The sequence below is a fragment of the Eulemur rufifrons genome, chromosome 3, assembly GCF_041146395.1.
Source record: "Eulemur rufifrons isolate Redbay chromosome 3, OSU_ERuf_1, whole genome shotgun sequence".
Taxonomy (NCBI): domain Eukaryota; kingdom Metazoa; phylum Chordata; class Mammalia; order Primates; family Lemuridae; genus Eulemur; species Eulemur rufifrons.
This window is the reverse complement of record NC_090985.1, coordinates 49,334,022-49,358,313: the sequence shown is the minus strand read 5'-3', so window position 1 is coordinate 49,358,313 and position 24,292 is coordinate 49,334,022. Positions and strand designations below refer to the sequence as shown.

Genomic DNA, 24,292 nt, shown 5'->3' with positions numbered 1-24,292 from the left:
TAGGTTATGATATAATGAAATCCAGGCAGAAACTATTAGTTTTAAAAAGAAAGAGAGAACTTTTGAAAGGGATAATTCAGGGGAGACAAATCAGAAAAGGGAAAAGTTAATTCAGGGAAATTCTGACAAAATCCATAACTACTGCTCAGTCAGGGTTTATGTAGCACAGAAAAGAACAGTTCCCATCTAAGAAAGCCACAAGTCCCACATATATTAGAACTGAGAGTCAGTCTTATTTGCAATAATTTCATAACAGCCAAAACTTTATGTGAACTTTTGCAAAGTTTAACTGAAATTCATCATGTCTGTGGTTTGTATATGTTGCACTTTTCAATGTTTTGTACTCCTTATTTTAATATAGTATAGGTTGTCTATTCACTGTAATGATTGGTTCCTTGGCTATGCAGAAGCTTTTTAATTTAATCAGGTTTCATTTATTTATTTTGTGGTTGCTATGATTACTTTTGGGGTCTTCGATATAAATTCTCTGCCTAGGCCGATGTCTATAAGAGTTTTTCTAACATTTTCTTCTAGAAGTCTTATGGTTTCATGCCTTAGGTTTAAGTCTGTTATCCATCATGAGTTGATTTTTGTGAGTGGTGAGAGGTGCAGATCCTATTTTAGTCTTTTACATGTGGATATCCATCAGAGAAATGCAAATCAAAACCACAGTGAGATATCACTCAACTCCAGTGAGAATGGCTTTTATCAAAAAGTCCCAAAACAACAAATGTTGGTGGGGATGCAGAGATATAGAAACACTCATACACTGCTGGTGGGACTGAAAACTAATATAATCTCTATAGAAAGCAGTATGGCGATATCTCAAAAAACTAAAAGTAGAACTACCATTTGATCCAGCAATCCCACTACTGGGTACTTATTCAAAAGGAAAATGATATTCTATAAAAAAGACACCTGCACTCAAATATTTATAACAGCACGATTCACAAACTGTGAAGATGTGGAAACAACCCAAGTGCCCATCAATACCTGAGTGGATTAATAAAATGTGGTATATGTATACCATGGAGTATACTCAGCCATAAAAAATATGAACTAATACTTCTTGTATCATCCTGGATGGAGCTAGAGCCCATTCCTCTAAAAGAAGTATCACAAGAATAGAAAAACAAACACCACATGTACTCACCATCAAATTGGAACTAATTGATCAATATCTATGTGCACAAATGGAAATAACATTCAGCAGAAATCAAGCAGGTGTGAGAGAGAAGGAAAGGATGGATAAAATCACACCAAACTGGTACAATGCACACTATCTGGGGAAGGGCATGGTACAAAAACAATTTATGTAAACAAATCATTTGTACCCCCATAATATTCTGAAATTAAATAAATAAATAAAATAAAACAATCATGACGTAGATTTACCTAATGATTCTTATACAAGGAACCTGTTGGCCTCAACATGATTTATTTTAAGATTAAACAATATATCAATAATAGTAATATAGTAAAGTTCAATGTATCTGTTCACCAATGAAAAATTCCAGAATTCTATTAGTTATATTAGTTATATATTTAATACAGTATATGCATCAAGGTAATTTTTATAATAATATTTTGTTAGTGATTAAAAATGTATGAAATAATTCTATTTAAAGTCTCTTGATTTCTTGTTTTTCTTAATACATGAACAAGCTCTAATTTTTCATCATCAAAAATGTTATATACATATGAACTTATATTTTCATCCCACTCCTCCCACATTTTTATCCTAATTTATTGTATTTATTGATTCAAAGTATTTTATCAATCACCCTATCATAGCTTTTGAAAAAATATATGTATAAATTTAAATTTTATCCAGCAATCATATGGCTCTTTGGTTAAAATAAAAAGCAAAACAAACAAACAAAAATTTAGTATAGTATGTGAAAACAACATGAACTTGGAAATCATATCTTAGTTTGAATCTGATTTCTAGTACTTAAGAACTGTGTTCTCTTGGGCAATTTACTTGACATGTTTTCTCATCTATAAAATTGTATCATTAGTTAAAGATAATATAGTAAAGTTGTCAGTAAAGTTCCTGTTACAGAGAAGAAATTAAAAAAAAAATACTGATATTATCAACAAACACACAATTAAGAGAATTGTACCCGATTCCTCTTAACTCTAAGTCTGGGCCTCTTTTCACTAAAGGAACATTTGGAAGGAAAAGTTGTGCTTAGTCATATCTACCTGTTTAGAACATCATTTATGATTGGAACTGGGAAGAGATAAAGTTGAAGAAAAGGGTTAGGGTCAGTTTTTGGAGGCTCCAAAGTACCAGGTTATTTGACTTGAATGATAAACCAATGAATTTCCACAGAATGGAACGGCGTATTTACAGTAGTGTTTTAGTAAGAGTACTCTAGTAGTGATAAAAGCAAACGTGAAAAGAAAGAAACTAGAGGTGAGAATAGTTCCACAATTACTGTTATTTCAGTCATTGTCAAACAAAGCCCAAATCAGCATCTTTCAAAATTTTCAGCCAGATCAGATTTTTTGGGAGCAAATTACATACTACATTTCTATTTATGATGATAAACAAAGAAGATGATAATATTAGAGATTCTGCCAAGTTCTGTGATTAAAGTAACACAGCAAATTATCTATTTGCCTGAATACCACTGAATGACTTTTCTACCTAAGTTTGTTAATTATAAATATTCAAAGATAACTTTAGGTAATACTTGCCTAAATGAGAGTGGAAGAGAGAGAGAGAGAGAGAGAAGCACATTAAAAACTTATTTTCCTTGCTTTATAAAAATCAAAGTTTAAAAAATTATTAATTTGTAGCATATTTCACATTTTTAACCTTTCTAGTCTTTTGACAGACTGACAGTGTTCTTATAAATGTATATCAAGTATTTAATATTCAGTCTTTGTCATATGTATATATGTACATGTCTTTTTAGAATCAGACTTCCTCAGCTAAGTCTATGTTACCACTTGGGATTCCTTATATGTCTTCCCCTGCAAAGGTTCTTTATGACTCCAGTCTTTAGCACCTGAAAGCAAGACTGACTTATAATATTAATATCTTTATAACTTTATAGCTGTAATTCAATATCTTTAATTTGTTTGAAATTGCTTTTTAAAAAAAATTTTAAATGCACTCTCTGACAATGCCCACTATTTTTTGTCCTTAGTTATTATAATTCTAAAATAAGCTAAGCACTTTCTTCCCAGGTTTCAACTTTATCAGGCAGTTTTACCTTACTGGGAAAAAAAATTGGTTCACAATAGCCAGTATTGTCATTATTTGTGGAAGATGAAATAATGAAAAGGGCAAGGAAAAAAAAAGCCAAATGTGGCCATTGATATTCCTAGTTCAGAATAAATGCTGCTGTGTGTAATTAATACATATTTTTATGGTCATGAAAGTGAAGAAAATTGGAAGCTTTTAATAAAAACCTCATAAAATTTTTCTCACAACATGGTCTTTATAATGTTTTAATTTTCATTTCAAAATACTCTAAACAGATAGGAAAAATACCATATGCCATCCTTGCATGATTTAGAAGAAAATTTTATGCAGAAAAGAACAAACATAAACAATGATAAATGAGGTGTTCAGAAGGTATTTCTATAATCTTATAGAAAGCCACATTTGACTTTTGGGGAAGAAGACTTAGAAACCAATAAAAAATTTCTCATCTTTTTATGTTTTTTATATCAAAAGGTTTTGTTGTGTTTTTCTCCTTAGAATTTAGTGGAAATATCTAGGGAGATGTGAAGGCATATTAGTAGTTATTAAAAGTAACAGTGTCAACATCCAAAGCATTTATTTTCAGAATAAACATATAACTGTAGATCCTATTAAGCGTGAATATTTATCCTTCAGACATTGAAACGGAAGTTACCCAAGGTCAAGTAAATAATTATAAACTTTTATTAACTTTAAATAGGTTCAGAACATCATTTTCTTTAAATCAGGAACACATGAAATCATCCAAGATGTTTCTATTTTCCTTGCCCCTGTACTGAGAAAACAGTTTTCTAGTAAAACAGCACTCAGCAATAAATAAATAAATAAATAAAAGTAAAAAATATTGGCATTAACAACATAAAAGAAATGTAAAATTTCAAATAAATATTTTTTTAAAAAATCAAATAATCTAAATGATAAACGGGTAAAGCAAATGTAGCATAACTTGGATTACCAATGGACAGCAGCAGACAAGGAAGGGAGGTGCAAAAAGAATGCATATGTTGAAGTGTTGACACTTTTGACAAACTTTAAAAATAAGTTAGGTTTCATGAAGGCATATTTAGTTATTCAATTTTCTTCTCAAAATTATTTCCATGTTGCAAATCTACATTTGTCGTGTCTTGTTTCCTTGGAATAAATCAGCTAAAGGTGGCTGAAAGGCACAGTGGGAGTGCAAACGAAGTGCAGCTTGTTTAGTTCTGACCTCATTTCATTTCTTCCCAAGAAACACTTATCTCAAAAGTAAATCAGTACCATTTCCAGCTGGTAATACATGATAAGCATGAAAATGAGTCCATCTTTGAAACTTAACATGCAAATTTATATTGCTTTCAGTATCTGGATATGTCCAGTGAGAAGAGGAAGTGGTGAGCTGCTGCTTTGGCTCTGTGACCTGAATGCATCAAACTTCTACTTTGCCACCCTGTAGAACAGGAATATGATATGTGTAATTAAATGTTCCTACCAGTCTGCCAAGTGAGTACACTACTCCTCAGGAATAAGAGAGAGACTCCATAAGAAAACAGAGTATCATTTCAAGTTGTTTCCTGAATCCTCTATGCAGTTAAATTGATCAATTTATCACAGAGGGACGTATCAACTGAATTATCCTCCAGAGACTTTGAATGAATTAATCTGGGGTAGGACCCAGACATGAGTTTTTATTTTAAAAGCTCTCCAGGTGATTTTAATGTGCAGCCAAGGATGAGGATCACCGGACTAAATGAAACTCTCAGGATATGATCACGTTTCTTAGAGGCTGCTCTGTGACCTCCCTTTGCCCCCTATTCATATCAATTTCATCTTCAGTTCCATCTAACTTCACAGAACGTCTTCATTTCTTCTTCTCTTCGGATAACTGCACCCACATTACAGAAAAAAATGGGACGGGGGGGTTCTGCTATTCGAGAATGATGCCTTTTATGCTTCCCACCTACAAAATTGTTTGTACCTTCATCAGTTCCTTCCTCATGGTCTCCCACCACGAAGAAGATGGTGTGTCAACTCCTATCCAAGGTCAATATCATCCCCTCTATTCTAAATCTCATACCCTTCACTTCCCAGGACTGTAATCTTCCAGTTGGCCCAGGTCTTACCTGTAACTTCAAACCTCTCACAAGCACTGTATCTTTGTCCTCATTATTTAGGCTGCTGACATCTTAAAAACAATCTTTCTTCATTGCATGCCCCTCTCTCTGTCTACTAATCTAGCTTTTGCCTTTGCTTCATAATCAAGCTTCTGCTTTTCACTTTAAGCCTCAATTTTCTCACCTCATTACTCCTCAACTATAGCCATGTGGCTTCCGCATCAATAATTCCAATGAAAATGATTTTACCAAGGTCACCAGTGACCTCTTGGTTATTGAATTCAATGAGTTCTTATTTTCTTGACCATTTTGCAGCATTTAACAATGTTGACCACATCTCATTTATAAAATCTCTCGTTGCTGTGGTGTCATGACACCATTCTCTCCTGTTATCCATCTCTGTTTCTAGCTGCCCCTTTTTTAGTCTCTTTCACAAGCTCAACTTCCTCTTCCTATCTCATACATATTGGTATATTCTTAATTCACTTTTGTTCAAACCTCTTCTCTGCGCTTCTTTTATCACTGACCTAATCTAAAGTCATATTGTTTTTTACCTAAATTATTGAAATAGACTCCAAACTGGACACACTTCTACCTTCAGTGTTGCCTTTACCCACTCATACTCCATTTTCTTTCTTTTACATTTTCTTTTCTTTTATTTCATTTATTTCTTTCAAAAAAATCTCCAGCCTTATTAAGATGTAATTGACAAATAAAGTTGTAGATAGGTTATTTTGATACATGTCTATATGGTGAGAAGATTAAATCAAGCTAATCAGCATTCCTATCACCTCAAATACTTATATTTTTGTGATGAAAACATTCAAAATCTACTCTCTTAGCAATTTTCATGTATGCAATACATTACAACTAACCATATTCATCATGTTATACAATAGATCTCCAGAACTAATTCATCCTATTTAACTGAAACTTTATACACTTTGATCAACATCTCCCAACCTTCTAAATACTAGCTCTTGGCAACCACCATTCCATTCTCTGCTTTTATGAGTTCAACTTTTTTTAGATGCCACATATAAGTCAGATCATGTAGTATTTGTTTTCATGTGTCCGGCTTATTTCATTTATCACATTGTTCTCCAGGCTCATCCATGTTTTTGCAATGACAGGATTTCCTTCTCTTTTAAGGCTGAATCATATTCCAACAATGGATGATTTTTTTATTCATTCATCCATTGATGGACACTTAGGTTGATTCCAGATCTTGGCAATTGTGAATAATAAAGCCATGAACACAGGAGTGAAGATAGCTGTTTGACATACTGGTTTTATTTATTTTGGATATATACCCAGTAGTAGGATTACTGGATTAAATGGTAATTTTATTTTTAATTTTTTCAGGAATCTGCATATTGTTTTTCATAATAGCTGTACTAATTTATATTTCCACTGACGGTGTAAAGTGTTCTCTTTTCTCTACATCCGTGTCAATACTTGCTATGTCTTGTCTTTTTGATAATAGTCAACGTAACAGATGTGAGGTGATAATCTTTTCAATAAATGGTGCTGGGAAAACTGAATATCCACATGTAGAAGAAGAACACTGGACCTTTACCTCACACCATATATAAAAATGAACTCAAAATGGATTCACTACTTAAATGTATGACCTGGAACTGTAAACCTACTAGAAGAAAACACAGATAAAAGCTTCTTGACATTAGTGTGGACAATGATTTCTTGGATAGGACCTCAAAAGCACAGGCAACAAAAACAAAAATAGAAAAATGGGATTGTATCAAACTAAAAAGCTTCTGCACAGCAAAAAAGTAATCAACAGAGTTAAGAGATAACATATGGATTGCCAAAAAATATTTGAAAACCATACATTTGATAAGGGCTTAATATCCAGAATGTATAAGAAATTCAAACTCAGTAGCAAGAAAACAACTCGATTAAAAAATGGACAAAGGACTTTCATAGGTATTTCTGAAAAGAAGACATACAAATGCCAACAGGTACATGAAAAAATGTTCATACTCCATTTTCTAAAACATACTAGGCCCTCATATTTTAGGTCTTTGCCCACGTGGCTCCCTTAATCTAGTGTATGCTTCATATACACCATTGTTCTCATCATTAGCTCTGTCTATTACATCTTCAAGGTTCAGCCAAGATACTTCTTCCTGTGGGAAGCCTTCCTTACAATCTCTAGTGCCCTAGAGTACTCACCTTTTTTGTAGCTCTAGTATGGAATTTACACTAAAGTATTGTAATTGTATATTAACTTTGCGACTTTCTCTTGGCCCCCACATTTGAGAGTGAATTAAGTACAGGTAGGGATTTTATTTAGTTGGATTTTCATCCCAGTGCCTAGCACAGTGTCTAACTGGTACATAATTATCAATCAATAAATGATTGTTGAATGCATTAAACTAATATACTGTCCTGTTTTTAAAAATAGCAAAAAAAAAAAAAAAACCTCTCCTCCTTTATTCATCCAAGATAAAAGCCAGTATTTACTGTAGCATATAAGACCTTTCACAGTCAGATCCATAACCATACATATCATCATGTCTCTCAAGTTTTCCGCCCTCAATAAGTTTATGTTCTTTCCCAATTCACTCACCATTGTCTCTCCTCTCTCTAATATGGGTCTATTTCATCACCTGGCAGCTTTATATGTCATTCTCTCTGTCTTGAATGTCTTTCCATTTCTCAGTCTCTATGTCTGTCTGTCTGCCTCTCCTTCTTGAATTCGTACTTATCCTTTTTTTATGAAATGTGTTGTACTCTTCTAGGCAGAGTGGTTGAATTCCTTTTTGAATTGAAAGCACCCTGTGTTCATTTATCTGCAATAACCCTTATTGTAATGTATGACAATGCATACTTTTCTTTTGATATTTTGAGCTCATTGATCTCTTTGAGAAGAAAAACTCATCTTTTTTCTCCCCTTACCTAATAAGTAAGTACCATTCAAATATCAATGTTGTTAAATAAATAAATGATTTCCAAAATAAAGGAATCTATAATACTCAACTCAGAGATAAAGTGAATAAGTGTTATTTTCATGGCCAGTGAAATTTATTTCCCAAGGGGTAATATTATCATTTCTGTCTTTTGTCTTTCTTTTGTATTGAACTGTTTTTATGACTTCAATATTGACTGTGCAACCATGCCTCTGTTGCTTTAGGGATGTTCTCCATTTTATTTTGAATGTACTGTGTTTTCAGTGAGATTGTAAATTAATCAAGGGTATGATTTGTTTTCTTCTATTTTGTGTCTCTTACCTTGTGTCTGGCATAGTGATAACAAGATATCTATTCATTCAAGTATTAGTGAGTGTGTCTTCCGTGTGCCAGGCATTGTTAGTACTTGGGGATGCTGACACTGTATACCTAGCTCCACAAAAATTATAAGACAAGCTAAGCAGAATGTTGTTCATGCCTTAATACAAAGAAAGGTATCTCAAAATGTGATAAATTCTGAATGTTCATATCAAGTATAAAACACATGGTTTTTAAAATTTCAAATAAATTCAATGTAAATATTAAAAACTTCCCCCCTTCTCAACAATCATGTTTGTGTATATTCCTCCTATGCCTTTTGTTTCCTGTTTGGTTTCTGTGTGTTTTCAGGCTTGTATATTTTCCCATTTTATGTCATTTCTTTCACTTTGCATGACAAAATTATACATTTTGAGTGTGTATATTAATACAAAGCATCAGACATTCCAGAGGTCATGCTGTGGTCACTTTCATCTATGAACCCTCCTTTCCAGAACTAGTTTTGCTGTTATTTTAAAACAAAGTGAGTTTTCACTATGGTAAAGCTAAATAAGGTAGTCCTCACTTGAGCATGTTTGGGTCTTCCATCTTTTTATATCACCAGAATTAGTGGAAAGGCTATTGAGTTATCAGAGATCTTCTGAGTGCTTGCTGCTAATAGCACATTCTGTCAGCAAATACAGGAAATAAGGTTTTATATATCATGGGAGAATTTTCAGGAATCTCATAGATTTACTAGAAACACACCAAAAAAAGTTATTTTATTTTAACAATTCTTTGAAATGTCCTTCTAGCTAGGTAGTTTCTCCTCCAAATTTTGAATTCCCTGTACTGACTTAATTAGTTTCCCATTAGTTCATCCTTGCATTAAGATATTAAATTTCGTATTTTGTCAGTTCTTGGCTATTTCGTTTGGCTAAAGCATCCATTGTTAATGAGGTTATTGTTTTGTTTTGTTTTTAAATTTCCTTAGTACTTTGTGCTTTGGTCATGATGTAGCTCATTTTATCCCGTTAAATTTCAAATCATGAGGCTTTTAAAATTATATCTGCTAAAAGTTAGAAAGTTGCTTTCCTCTTTATTTTTCTCTCCCAAAATTTAGAATTATACTTAATTTTAAGAATTAAAAGATTTATTTCCCGTTTAGCAACTCTCAACACTATAATCCTTAATGTATAGCAAATTCAAGAGTCACCATTATAATCTACTTTATTTTTCTAAAGATACATTTTTTAAAATCAACATATTATAGGAGAGCATTTAATAGTAAGGAAATGCATGAGAACAAAGAATACTTTATCTCGAAATAAATTTTTAATTTTGAATGGTAAATGAGGTATAAAAGATCTGCACAATCTAAATTACTTTGAAGCAGTTTGATGATCGATAACCACAGTTTTGGCACTAATTAAATGCAATATTTGTCTTTTTTAAAAATTGATACTCAAAATATAGTACAATAGAAAACTGTAACATTTTGTTAGCAATAGTTCTTTAAAATTATTATTGTCTGTGTGTGCCAGGATCTGAGACAAATTCTAAGCCTGCAAAGTAAAGAAGAATATTGAACTAAAAATAACCTTAACATGTTCAAATAGCCCAGAAAACCAGTAAACATACTTAACAATAGTTAGAATTTACAACTGTTAGAAGCCCATAATCATCACCTTGTACATATACCATCATCAACTTACACATAAGCAAATTGAAGCCGAGGAAAGAGTAAGCAAACGAGCAAGGTCATACTTCCAGAAAATGGCTGAGTTGGAAACAAAGTTCTTTCTGATATCTATGGAGATTTTTCCCCCTTAGGTACCAAATGTGAAACATGTATTTTCATTATTTGCATATTTTTCTAATAATTTGTGGGTTGGCAAGATGTGTGAAATGTGTTCCTGAACAATTGTTGGAAGGGCACCATTGAAATGCAAAATTTCTAATTGTTAGGTCGTTTTGAATTTTAAGTGATCTATTTTCTACTAATAAGGTGTCTATAAATGCCTCACTACTAATCTCCATCAAATAACATGTAAATGACATCTTATCATTAAAATCTGTTAATTGTTAGAGCTCAGGAAGGTTTATTTGCTAATCAAAATTATTTAATGAATTCTCAAACTCTTGCTGTTAGAAAAAAATGACCACTAAGAAATATGAATGTTTGATAAACTTCCACATCTACACCATCTGCCTATCTTCTTCACCATATGTCACTATATTAATTGCTAATATCATCCTTATTATGCATCATTTCATCTGTAAGATTATTCCATGAAAGAAGGCATCTACAACAACTTCAGAAAAACACCTGCTATATGCCTTTCTGGTTGATAAATTTCAGCAGGTTCTGGTTTGCTCTTGGGCAAAATTTTCTAATTGCTTTTGCATAATAAGAAGCCTTCTACCAGGGCAACTTTCTCTGGTTGCAATGATCACATTACTATCCTCTTAAACTTTTTATTATGATTAATTAAATATTTACCCAATATTTATTCAAATGCTTCTTTAGAAACTTTTATATATACAAAATACAGGTGTAATGGGTTACTGGACTAAGTATGAAGATGGATAAAATATAAGAGGTAACTTGTAACATATGTGAAAGACTTTTGAAAGCTGTAAGACCCCAAACTTTAATAAATATTAGTTAATGAAGATAATAGCTCTTAGGTTTGGCCAATAATTATCTATCATATAACTTGTGCACCCATTTTTTTTTTACTTCATATATGAATAAAGGAATTAAACCTCATTTAGATCCCTTCATTGAATCAAAGGTAATGGATGGATAGACCACACTGATAACTGTCCTCTTGGCAATAGCTGAAACAAATCCATTCAAAATTCAAGCACACTTGGAAGTGTCGGTTACTTTGTTCTTCCTGAGGTGTTTTTGGTTAAAGAAGCAAGTCTACTGCCCATGAAATGATTAGGAATCTTTGCCAAAAATAATATAATAATAGAATTGTGTGGTAAAGACAGTAAATATTAAGTAAATTTAAGGAAGGAGATAAAATAGAATTGAAATAATCAGAAAATAATTTTTGGAGGAGGTAAAAATTGAGCAAAACCTAGAGAAGTGGATTTGGTCATTTAGGGATAGGCCAGATGTATTAATACAAGAAAATCAAAGTGGATACTCTGTTCAGTACTAAGACACTAGGATAAATTTTTGGTAAGGGTTAAAGAAATAAAGTTGGTGGAAGACAAATTATAGATGATTTTGGAAATCAAAAGGGTTACCAATAAGCAACAGCAGCAGCTGCTACAGCAGCACCACAACCACCACCACCACCTCACCTCTACCCATGAGGGATTTCGTATATTTCAGACCATACACTAAGTGCTTTCATATGGATTACCTCGTGCCATCCTCATACAAATTTGTAACTCCCAATTATGCAGGTACTGACATACAGTAATGCCCTTATCACAGATGAAATCTGACCCATATAAAAATGGTAGATTACTTAAGTAGAAGATCATGGTTTTCAACTGACATAGTCTTATACCTGAGTTCGTATCCTCGATTATTTCATTTTACTGATTTATTGGACAAAATTGGGAAACACCATGGGATCTTTGAACATTTTGGGGACATAATAAAAGTGAGATTTTCATGGGATTACGCTGCTAGCAATATGTTGGGCAAACTATAGTTCAAATGAAAAGACAGAAGATAGTTGCAGTATTAGAACTGTAGACAGTGACAATTTTAACAGTGACGATGGGAGTGGAGGTTTAGGAGTGCTTTCAAAGGAGGAGATACATAACATAGGTTTTCAAATCTGTCTCACTCTACATCCTTTCTTCCCAGATATGCCAATTCACACTGTAATTTTGTACATGATATATTCTTTATATTTGAAAAGATTTCGACATCCAACTTCCTCTGTTGATACCCAAAATAATTTCCAAGTTCCTCCCATATGTTACTTTCTCCATCTCAATGACTGGCCATCTCCAAACATGGAAATAATCTTTCTCATCTGAATTTTGCAAAGTATTTTAATTATCTTGTAAGCAAAAGAGTCAAGGAGATTTGTGTTTATGTATTGCAAATCAATACAGTATAATAAAAATAATTTTAAACTATGTTTTGAATATAGTATTTAAACTATAACACTTACTCATTTTAATTTGTATTTGTTGAATGAGTAAAAATAAATTGACCAGTACATCAGTACATGAATAAATTGTTTTTTTTTTGTTTTTTTTTGTTTTTTTTTTTGAGACAGAGTCTCACTCTGTTGCCCAGGCTAGAGTGAGTGCCGTGGCGTCAGCCTAGCTCACAGCAACCTCAAACTCCTGAGCTCAAGCGATCCTCCTGTCTCAGCCTCCCGAGTAGCTGGGACTACAGGCATGCGCCACCATGCCCGGCTAATTTTTTCTATATATATATTTTTAGCTGTCCATATAATTTCTTTCTATTTTTTTAGTAGAGGTGGGGTCTCGCTCTTGCTCAGGCTGGTCTCGAACTCCTGAGCTCAAACGATCCGCCCACCTCGGCCTCCCAGAGTGCTAGGATTACAGGCGTGAGCCACCGCGCCCGGCCTAAGTACATGAATAAATTGATCAGTACATCAGTACACGAACAAATAATTTCATGATTGATTGAATAAAGGAATTAGAAAGCTACTCTATGATTTTTACTCCAGTTTCCAGTATGTTACGATTTTATTGTCTTCTTTTCTCATCCTCCCTTACTCATCTGTTTCATTACTCCTGTGAGTGGTTCATTCCTTTGTGCCTTAACAGACCCTGATTATTTGGGGCTATTCAAATAAATATTGATTGAATATTTGTCAAAATTTTTGTTCATTATATCATTATTAACTCTCTTAAATGTTTGTAAGTTATAAAAATTATCAACACCCAAACATATACTGTTTCTTTAAACATCAAGAAGGTCTAAAATGAACATTCTATATACCGTTCAAGACATAGGCTGATTATTTGCATAAGCTCTAGCTTTTGGATATGTACTGCATTTTCAAAAAAGGAGTGATTCTTTTCACAACTGTAAACTGGCAAATAGTTTGTACATATATCCCATCTAGGTAAAAAGAATTATTGTCTGAGTTTGTGTAAAATTCATTAATACTAATTTATTAATAATTCCTCCTTTCTTCTAATTCACAATTTACTGTGTGAACTTTGAGTCCCTTTAAAATCACCATTTCTTGATTGCTCGACCATGCAATACATAGACAGCAGCTATATTAATCTCAGAGGTGCAGTGCACTGATACTGCTATTTATGCTGCTGTCTGGAAAAAAGCATATTTTATTCTGTCTAAGTACCCATGAGACATGAGAACTACTTTTTGTTTAGACTCATAGCAGTTATTTTAAAACTTCAATTACTATTTCAGCATGTTCCCTCCATTACTGTTTTCCAGTACCACAGCCAGTAATTTCTAGCAGCAAAATGGACTTTGTAAACCATACACATATGTGCCTTGCATGCAATCTGCAAATATAACTATATACATGATTAATACCTGCAGAAAATATGTAAATTTAGATGAAATAATATCAATTTCTGAATCTTGAACATGAAATCTTTATACTTCCTAATGATCGTTGCATGAATATGAATATATATATAACACCACCATCTATCTTCAAATTAAAAAAAACAACCATACATTAATATTCAACAAATATTTCCAGAGATTCAAGTCAGTACAGAGCTGTTCTTTGTGCCATAGGGTTTATGAAAAATAACAAAGTAATGTGACACCTTATTTCTGCATTTGAACAATTTACAATCATAAATATGGTTCATTCTTTTTATCAAAGTGAGAGTCTTGAATGAAAAAAGATTTGTAGTCTCAATCTCACTTTATGTAGAATTTAAATTCCATTATCTGCCTATAACTCCTGGTGTGAGATTTTGTTCCCATATTAACATTAATCCTCTCTTTTTGAATCTATTTTCACATCCCTTTTGCTACCAAAAATGCACACATCTACTTTACATGACACTGAAATAGTATACTGGGAACATATCATTTTGAAGCCATGATGTTCACTATATTGCCCTTTATAGTTATAATTTTATCTTGAGTAGAGGACACCATAAGAAAGCAGTTTTATATAGTTTACTGTACTATTCATTGCTGGGACATTCATGAAAACAACCCCTATAAAATGTATTACTCAGTGTTCACTTTATAGATAAAATTCAAGATAATTCATCTTTCAAAAAATGAAGACATTTGCTATTCTTGTGTTATTGAAATACTTGTATTTTATATATTTTTTTTTTCATAAACTGATCAGATTTCTTTTCGTGTTTGGCAGCTATAATACTTAAATCTAAAATGTATGCCATTCTTAAAAGTTGTTTATGTAACCGTCACCCAATTAGTAAATGTAGTATCCATTAAGTAATTTCTCATCCCACAACAAAAGCCCAGACTTCACCACTATGCAATATATCCATGTAACGAATCTGCATACAATCCCCACAAATCAATAAAACATAAAAATTTAAGATCATGAAAAAATATAAACATTCACACAGTTAAAAAAAGTTGCTTATGCACATGTATATAACTTTTTGCTTATGATCATATAACTATTTTCCCTTATTTTCTCATCATCCCCATATCACTGTTTATTTATTTTTAACATTGCTGTACTATACGTCATTTTGTAAGCCTTTAAGAATGAGATGGCAATGAATAAACATCTACTTATGACAGGAAACTTTTACTTGAAGCTAAGAACTCTCTCTTCTTAGTTACTCTGGTTTGTCATTGCCATTGAGTAGAGTGTATCTGATGCTTCCATTTGATCATTTTCTTTCTTTTTTTCTTTTCTTTTTCTTTTCTTTTCTTTTTTTTTTTTTTGAGGCAGAGTCTCACTCTGTTGCCCAGGTTAGAGTGCCATGGCATCAGCCTAGCTCACAGCAACCTCAAACTCCTGGGCTCAAGCAATCCTCCTGCCTCAGCCTCCCAAGTAGCTGGGATTATAGGCATGAACCACCATGCCCGGTTAATTTTTTTTTTTTTACATATTTTAGCTGTCCATATAATTTCTTTCTATTTTTATTTGAGACGGGGGTCTTACTTTTGCTCAGGCTGGTCTCGAACTCCTGAGCTCAAACAATCCGCCCGTCTCAGCCTCCCAGAGTGCTAGGCTTACAGGCATGAGCCACCGTGCCCGGCCCATTTGATCATTTTCTATTCCCTCTTTAATGCTCTTAAATCTCGTTTCTTTCCCACAGTCTAAGAAAAGTCTTTCTTAAGGACTTTGCCATTTTCCAGCCATTTGAATTTGGGAAAATAGCTGGATCTCTTTATGCCTTATGTTCTTCATTTCCAAAATAGAGGTAACAATATCTCCATCAGTTTGTTTTGAGGATTAAATGAGACAAAGTATACGCAGCAGTTAGCATAATTCCTGGCATATATTAAGTGCTTAAAAATGGTGCTGATGATAACAGTGTTGTGGTAATAGGAGATACTCTCCAAAATACCTCTGTTTTTTTCAGTTCCTTAATATTTATTAACAGGACAAGATTTTTCTAGTCTTATTTTCTTGAATAGCATCTTTGACTCTTTTCACTTTCTCCTTCTCTATCCAGTCAGTTGCAAAATACTTTGTCTTTTTCCCTTACAATAGCTTTCAAATCTGCCCCTTTTCTAGTCCCTTGATATCACCTTCATTCTATCTAATCAGAATCTATTAGGGTGGGGTGACTAGTGAATATGTTACTTGAGGGAGAAGAAGAGCTAAAGAGATCCATATTGAGACACGGAAAAATGCAGAAATGTTACTGTTAAAAATAATAACCATGACAACAACAAAGTAATCAGAAATGCCAGTAGGATGGAATGAGGTGTTCATTTACAAACACAGCTTTATAAAATTTAGAAAGAAAGAGGTCTCATTTAATTTATATGGATATATTTCATTTGAACGAAGGTAAGGAGAGTGGAAGCTAGGCAAAGGAAGGGGCCAGGGAGAACAGTTTTCATGATTAGCAGTTAAATTTAAAGAAGATAGAAAAACAAGCAAGTGGACTAGATGACAAAGAAACAACAAGAAGGTGAGAAAAGAGTATAACAATACAGAAGCTAAGAAAAGATACACCACCGTTTAATTATAACATATTTATGCTTTTCAAGATTTGGCTCAGTGAGGTCATAGATCTTTTGATGCTCTGTCATAAGTTAGTGACAAGTATTTAAATTTGAGAAGTAGCTTTTAATTCTACTGGCAGAAGTTACAAGTTCTTGCTATTAGGAATCAATCTGACCTCAATGGCATGGTTCTTGCAAACCTTCAGCCTTGTGTCTAATGATACTGGCATACCTATGTTAGTTTTTTAATGTCTGAAGATGACAGTACTGATATTATAGGAAGTCACCCTGCCTCATAATCAGGGTTGTTTTCCATGATTTGCTTATTGGAATTCAAATATAAAGTCAGATGACATGAATATATTTTAATATATTTTAACACCCATGTAAAAAATTGAAAGGTATCCTAAACTGGTTGTTTCGGTCCCCGTCTTTTTTTTTTTCTAAGTAGGTTTACAAAATTTCACTTGCCCTTCATAATATTTTGCTTTATATTTGAAATTGTCATCAGTCAGTTTTGTCTTGAGTCAGTTTTTTGAAGATTATATATTAATATATATAAACATTACCAGAAATTGCAGATAAGATATATATTCAGATAAGATCTTATATATATTTATATGTATATATACATCTCACCTTCAATTACTAGTAATATATATTACCGGTTGATCCAATGCTAAAATTGAATAAAGGTTAGAAAATATGATTAGAAATTTATAAAAATTAGGCTACTGGCAATACCCAATATATACAATACATCCATATATATATATATATATATATATATATATCTTATCTACAGTTACTGGTGATATGTAAAAAATATTAAAGCCAGAGCACTTATTGGTTTTTCTTAGTTCAAATAAACTAAGTATAGAACCTGTACTCCACCTCTGCTGCTACAAACACTGGTACTATTGGACACATAAATGATTAAAATGGCAAATCCTCCAAGTGGAGGTGGAACTATGGTTTAAAAAAAAAAAAAAACATATCAGTGCTTATAAAGACAGGGAAATTGTGATTTTAAAAAAGGCCAACATTGTTTCCAGTGTCTTATATTACATACGTTATGCTTCAGTCTATTATTGTATAATTATTAGATTGCAAATTCCTTCACACATTACAGATTTTCAATAAATATCATCAAATGCAGGAGCTCAATTCTTCCTTAAAGATTACATTATAACTCCAAGATTTAATTGAAATTTATACTCAATTAAACATAGTTCAAGTTATTGAAATGTGTTCAGAGAGCATTTTTATTTTAAAACTTTTCTTTACCTTTACATACAGGCCTGTGATCACTCCAAGCAGCAAAAACTTCAGCTATCCGTTGACAGGTGATGCTCTTTGCACCCTGTAGAACATAATCTTCATCACAAGAGAACTGCACAGTTGATCCAAGGCTAAAATTAAATAAAAGATTAAAAATATGATTATGAAGGCATAACATAATAACTAGGCTCCACTTCTACTAGCAGTATCCAATATATCAAATATGTACCATAGTGACAAAACATATCTTACTGAGGAAAAAAATGTGAAAGTATGACTTGTACAAATGTATAATAAAAGTCATAAACAGATAATCTACTGTAAGGCAATAACATGTATATTTTGGTAGCAATTGTAGAAAGTTAAAGCTATCATCAAGTTTAATTATTTTATTATTAGTTGGAGAAACCAAGATTAAATATTTGACTAAATTTACCATCATAAGTAGATGGTATATGGGAATCAAAAAGTGGACATCCTGACTTGCATTCCAGTACAGTACTTATGTTCATACCATATTATCATATTTTACTGTCATGTACTTACATGTGTATGTATTTAGACATGTCTTTGTATATCCACAAGTATTTGTGTAAACATACATTTTTAGGGCTGCACAATTGTGCTGATTGTTTTTCATGTAGAGTCCATGCTATATTTGGTGATTTAAAATTCACCCACCATTTATTATTTTACTTATTTCAATTTGTATTTTTTTCCTCCTGCCACTAAAGTTACTTAAATGACCATTTAAAAAAAAAATCCTATTTGCGAAGCATAAGGATGTTTTTCTGAAATGAAAAACTGACCACGCATTTTCTTTCTTGAAATCCTTAAACAATTATTACATATCAATAAAAATAAATTTAAAAAAAAAATCCTTAAACAGCAACCCATCAGCAAAAAAATAAAGCCCAACTTCCTTAATGTGGCATAAAATGTCTTCTAGCAGAAAGTCCCTGCCAACCTCTCCATTTCTTCTCTCACTCAGTGCCACACCTGATCACCACCTCTAGGCACTGACCAATAAAACCCAGAAAGAGATTATCTTCACTTTGCAGTCCCACCAGCAGTGTATGAGCATTACCATCTCTCCGCATTCACACCAACATTTATTGTTTTGCGACTTTTTGATAAAGGCCATTATTACTGGAATTAAGTGATATCTCATTGTGGTTTTGATTTGCATTTCCCTGATGATTAGAGATATTGAGCATTTTTTCATATATTTGTTGGCCATTAGTCTGTCTTCTTTTGAAAAGTTTCTGTTCATCTCCTTTGCCCACTTTTTGATAGGGTTGTTTGATTTTTTTTTCTTGCTGATTTTTCAGAGTTCTATATAGATTCTAGTTATCAGCCCTTTATCGGATGTTTAGCATGCAAATATTTTCTCCCATTCTGTGGGTTGTCTGTTTGGTCTCATGATAGTTTCCTTGGCTGTGCAGAGGCTTTTTATTTATTTATTTTTTTATTACAGGTTATTATGGGGGTACATACATTTTGGTTACATGTTATATCAGGTCTCATTTATTTATTTTTGCTGTTGCTATGATTGCCTTTGGAGTCTTCTTCATAAATTCTTTGCCTAGACCAATGTCTATAAGAGTTTTTCCAACATTTTCTTCTAGAATTCTTCTAGTTTCATGCTTTAGGTTTAAGTCTGTTATCCACCATCAGTTGATTTTTGTGAGAGGTGTGGATCCTGTTTCACTCTTCTACATATGACTATCCAATTTTCCCAGCACCATTTATTGAATAAGGGTTCTTTTCCCAGTCTATGTTTTTGTCTGCTTTGTTCAAAGATTAGATGATTATATGAGGATAGTTTTGTATCTGGATTCTCAGCTCTGTTCCATTGGTCTATGTTTCTGTTCTTGTGCCATTACCATGTTGTTTTAGTTTCTGTAGCCTTGTAGCATAGCTTGAAGTCTGGTAAATTGATGTCTCCCAATTTGTTCTTTTTGCTTAAGATTGCTTTTGCTATACGGGGTCTTCTCTGGTTCCATACAAAGAATAGAATTATTTTTCCTAGATCTGTGAAAAAATGATGTTGGTATTTTAATAGGGATTGCATTGAATCTGTAGATCACTTTGGGTAATACAGACATTTTAACAATGTTGATTCTGTCGACCCATGAGCATGGTATGGTTTTCCACCTGTTTATGTCCTCTGCTCTTTCCTTCCTCAATGTTTTGTGACTCTCCCTATAAAGGTCTTTTACCTCCTTAGTTCTATTGTTGGCATATAGGAATGCTACTGATTTCTATATATTAATTTTGTAACCTGAGACTTTGCAGAATTTGTTTATCAATTCCAGTAGTCTCATGGCAGAATCTTTGGGGTTTTCTAGATATAAGATCATATTGTCAGCAAAAAGCAATAGTTTGACCTCTTCTGCCCCCATTTGGATGCCCTTGATTTCCTTCTTGTCTGAAGACTCTGGCTAGGACTTCCAGCACTATGTTGAATAGAAATGGTGATAGACGACAACCTTGTCTGGTTCCAGTTCTAAGGGGAGATGTTTTCAATTTTTTCCCATTCAGTATGATGTTGGCTGTAGGTTTGTCATATATGGCTTGTGTCATTTTTAGATAATTCCTGTCTATGCTTATTTTGTTCTTATTAAAAAAAAGGGTGCTGAATTTGGTCAAATGCTTTTTCTTGAGAGAATGATATGATCTTTGTTTTTGCTTCTATTTATATGGTAAATTACATTTATAGATTTGTGTATATTGAAACATCTCTGCATCTCCGGGATGAAGCCCACTTGGTCATGGTGGATTATGTTTTTAATAAGCACCTGAATTCTGTTTGCTAGGAAATTGCTGAGAATTTTTGCACCTATATACATAAGGGATATTGGACTGTAGTTTTCTTTATTTGTGGCATCTTTTCCTAGTTTTGGTATCAGGGTGATGTTGGCTTCACAAAACGGGTTGGGGAGGATTCCTTCCTTCCCAATGTTGTGGAATAACTTCTGCAGGATAGGCACAAGTTCTTCTTTGTAGGTCTGATAAAATTGAGGTGTGAAACCAAGTGGTCTTGGACTTTTCTTTTTAGGAAGGTTTTTTATTGTTGCTTCAATTTTGGTACTCAGTATTGGTCTGGTCAGGAATTCTAGTACAACCTCTGTGGAAAATAATATGGAGATACCTCAAAGAGCTACAAATAGAACTACCATTTTATCCAGCAATCCCATTACTGGGCATCTACCCAAAGGAAAAAAAGACATTCTATAAAAAAGACATCGACACTCAAATGTTTATATCAGTACAATTCCCAGTTGCAAAGATGTGGAAACAACCCAAGTGCCCACCAGTACCTGAATGGATTCATAAAATGTGGTATATGTATACCATGGAGTCCTACTCAGCCACAAAATACAATAGTGATCTAGCACCTCTCGTATTATCCTGGATAGAGCTGGAGCCCATTCTAAGTGAGGTATCACAAGAATGGAAAAACAAGCACCATATGCACTTACCATCAAATTGGTATTAACTGATCAATATTTATATGCACATACCAGTAGTAACATTCATCAGATGTTGGGCAGATGGGAGCGGGGAGGAGGGGATGGGTATATGCACACCTAATGCGTGCTATATACACTGTGTGAGGGATGGACACACTTGAAGCACTGACTCAGGTGGGGCAAAGGCAATATATGTAACCTAAACATTTGTACCCCCATAATGTGCTGAAATAAAAAATACAACAGAAAAAGAAGGACAGTCTTTAGAGTCTTCTTGGACCTCTTCATTACTCCAAGTTTTCTTTAGACTACCTTATAGCTTGAGCAACCTTAAAAGTGTATATACTGTTTATATAATGATCAATTCTCTGTTTTTTCTTTCTTTTCCGTCTCAATAAATGAAAACTGCATTCTTCTAGTTGTGAAGGCTAAAAACCTTAGAGTCACTTTTGACTCATCTTTTTCTCTTACATTTCACATTCACCCCATAAATCAAATTGTTAGTAACACTTTCAGAATCCAGAATCCAACATTTCTCACCCCTATACTGTCACTATCTTGATCTGAGCCACCATCATTTCTCATCTATGTTATCACAATAGTCCTTTTTGCTATGTTGTCAGTTTCTCCTTTCTGTTCTTGACTCCCTGCAATTTATCCTTAAATAATATTCAGAGCAAATTTTTTAAAAGGTAGATCAAATTATACCATTATTCTACTTCAAATCTTTAAGTGCTTCCTGATTTCACTCAGATACTCCTAATCCATAATCTTTTTCTATGTTATTGTCTATACACTATTTTTTGCATTGTGTATTTATTTGGCTCTCTCACTCTGCCAAACAATTTCCAGGCTCTTATCTATTTTGTTTTCCAACATATAAAACATTCTCAAAAATATTGTAAGTTGTTTTACGTATTTATGTAGATGTATGTACACATATATATGTGTGTGTGCATGTGTGTGTGTGTATACATATATATATATGGAGAGAGAGAGAGAGAGAGAGAGAAAGGACGTCAATGCTTTCTCTTGCAGATTTATTCACTAACATCTGTCTAAGATAGCCTAATGCATTCAGATATATCCCTATTCCTGTAATTGAAAAAAAAAATTATTCTTGGGTCAGGATACTCTCTCAATTTAAATTTAAATTTCTTATAACCCACAGCACCCACTTCTAATCACCCAGTGTATTTGCTGTGTTCATAAAACGGCAAGCAAAATATCAATGTGATTGGAGCACAGAAAATGAAGGAGAAAGATGGATGAAATTAAGTCAAGCAAGCATTTAGAATTTGGGAACAGATTGTTTTCAGCTCTGTGGGATATGGTAAGGATTTTGACCTTTATTCTGAGAGAATTGGGTAGCTATTATTGGGGCTGTGAGCCAAGTGAATGACATTATGTTACTTTATGCTTTAAATTGATCCCATTGAGTGCTGAGTGAAGAATACAATTTAAGGGGGCAAAGGTAGAAGCAAGGGGCTTGGTTAAGAATCTGTTGCTGTAATCTTAGCTCTCACAGAGGTGAGATGATGACAACTACTATTAAGGAGGTAGTGGTTAGAAATTAGCATTAGGGAGGTAGTGGTAGATGGTAAAACATTGGGGGGAAAAAACAGAAGACCCAGTATAGAGCCTAGTCCAAAGGAGTCATTTAATTACTATTCTCTCACGAACTTCATAAATTAATCAATCTGTCAAGGTCACTGAATTTGTCACAGATGATTATGATAGTCTAGTTTTAACCAGGCTCTTCCTGATGACAGTAATAAATGACATCTTGTTTAAGTGACAGGTGTTTCAGCTTGTGTCTTTTGATTATAGCAAATTAATTCACTTAGCCTAAAGAAAGACAGGCAATTGGTAATAATAAACATGTAACTGCTTTGCTGCTATGCTGAAGATGACCAGTCATAGATAATCCCTGAAGTTTCTATATTTTTTTCCTCTTAAGGATTAACAAACCCCCAATTTTTTTTCTTCCAGTTAAACAGTTAAACATTGGGAGAAGTAGTTCAGAGTAGTGGTTAACAGTTTAAGCTATAGAATCATACAGATCTCCTTTCAAATACTAACACCACTCTTCACCAGCTTTTGAGAAAGTAAAAGTTTCTCTAAACCTCAGCTTCCTCATCTGTTGTGATAAAGTAACTTATAAACTCAGTGTTTATAAGTTACACAATGTTTAACACATATCAGGAACGCAATTATTTTCCTCAATCAAATTAAAATGAAGTCCTGGTGGTCTGGGAATTCTTGTCTTTTAAAGTTTTTTGTTTTGTTTTCATATATCTGTATTGCTCTATTCATCTCAACTTTAAAATGTTAATCTCGGCACTTATTTCCAAGTTCTAGTGTTCCAGTGGGGGAAATTTATTTTTGTCAATTTATAAAGTTAATATTCTTAAAATTTTAGTGCCTCCCATATCTCCCTAATATATACCTATATTCCAAACACCATTACCTGAAATTAATATATTCTTTTAACCTCTGGGCTTTTTTAAATGTTTATTCTCCCAGAAATTTCCATTTTCCTCATTTTACCTAATCATTATTAAGATTCAGTTTTAATTTTGGTTTACTCATGAAGCTTTTACCAATTCCTCAATTCAGAATTAAATGTTTTATTTTTTGTGTCCATAGCATGCCCATACTCCTAGTTGAGCATTTACTACAATAATTTAGGAGTGTAAATTAAAATGGAAGCATTAAGAGAAAGGAATAGCATACAGATAAAGAAGTTAGCAGGAAAGGAGCTTTCTCAAGTATATGAGAGGACAATTTTCTATTTTAATATTTTTACCTTAAGTTTATGAGATGCCATTTAAAAGCATCATATATGAACTTTGGGCACATGTCCCATCGTGTGTCCT

At 33.1% G+C, this 24,292-nt stretch overlaps 1 protein-coding gene across 3 annotated transcripts in view; it reads right to left on the bottom strand.

Moving 5' to 3' along the window:
- Nucleotides 1-24,292, bottom strand: part of CSMD3 (CUB and Sushi multiple domains 3) — a 1,111,380-nt gene that overhangs the window by 601,027 nt on the left and 486,061 nt on the right. For all 3 annotated transcript variants that reach the window (XM_069466068.1, XM_069466069.1, XM_069466070.1), the window contains one exon: nucleotides 17,944-18,068. In XM_069466068.1, the coding sequence (XP_069322169.1) occupies nucleotides 17,944-18,068 (125 nt within the window). The remainder of the gene's footprint in view (nucleotides 1-17,943; nucleotides 18,069-24,292) is intronic.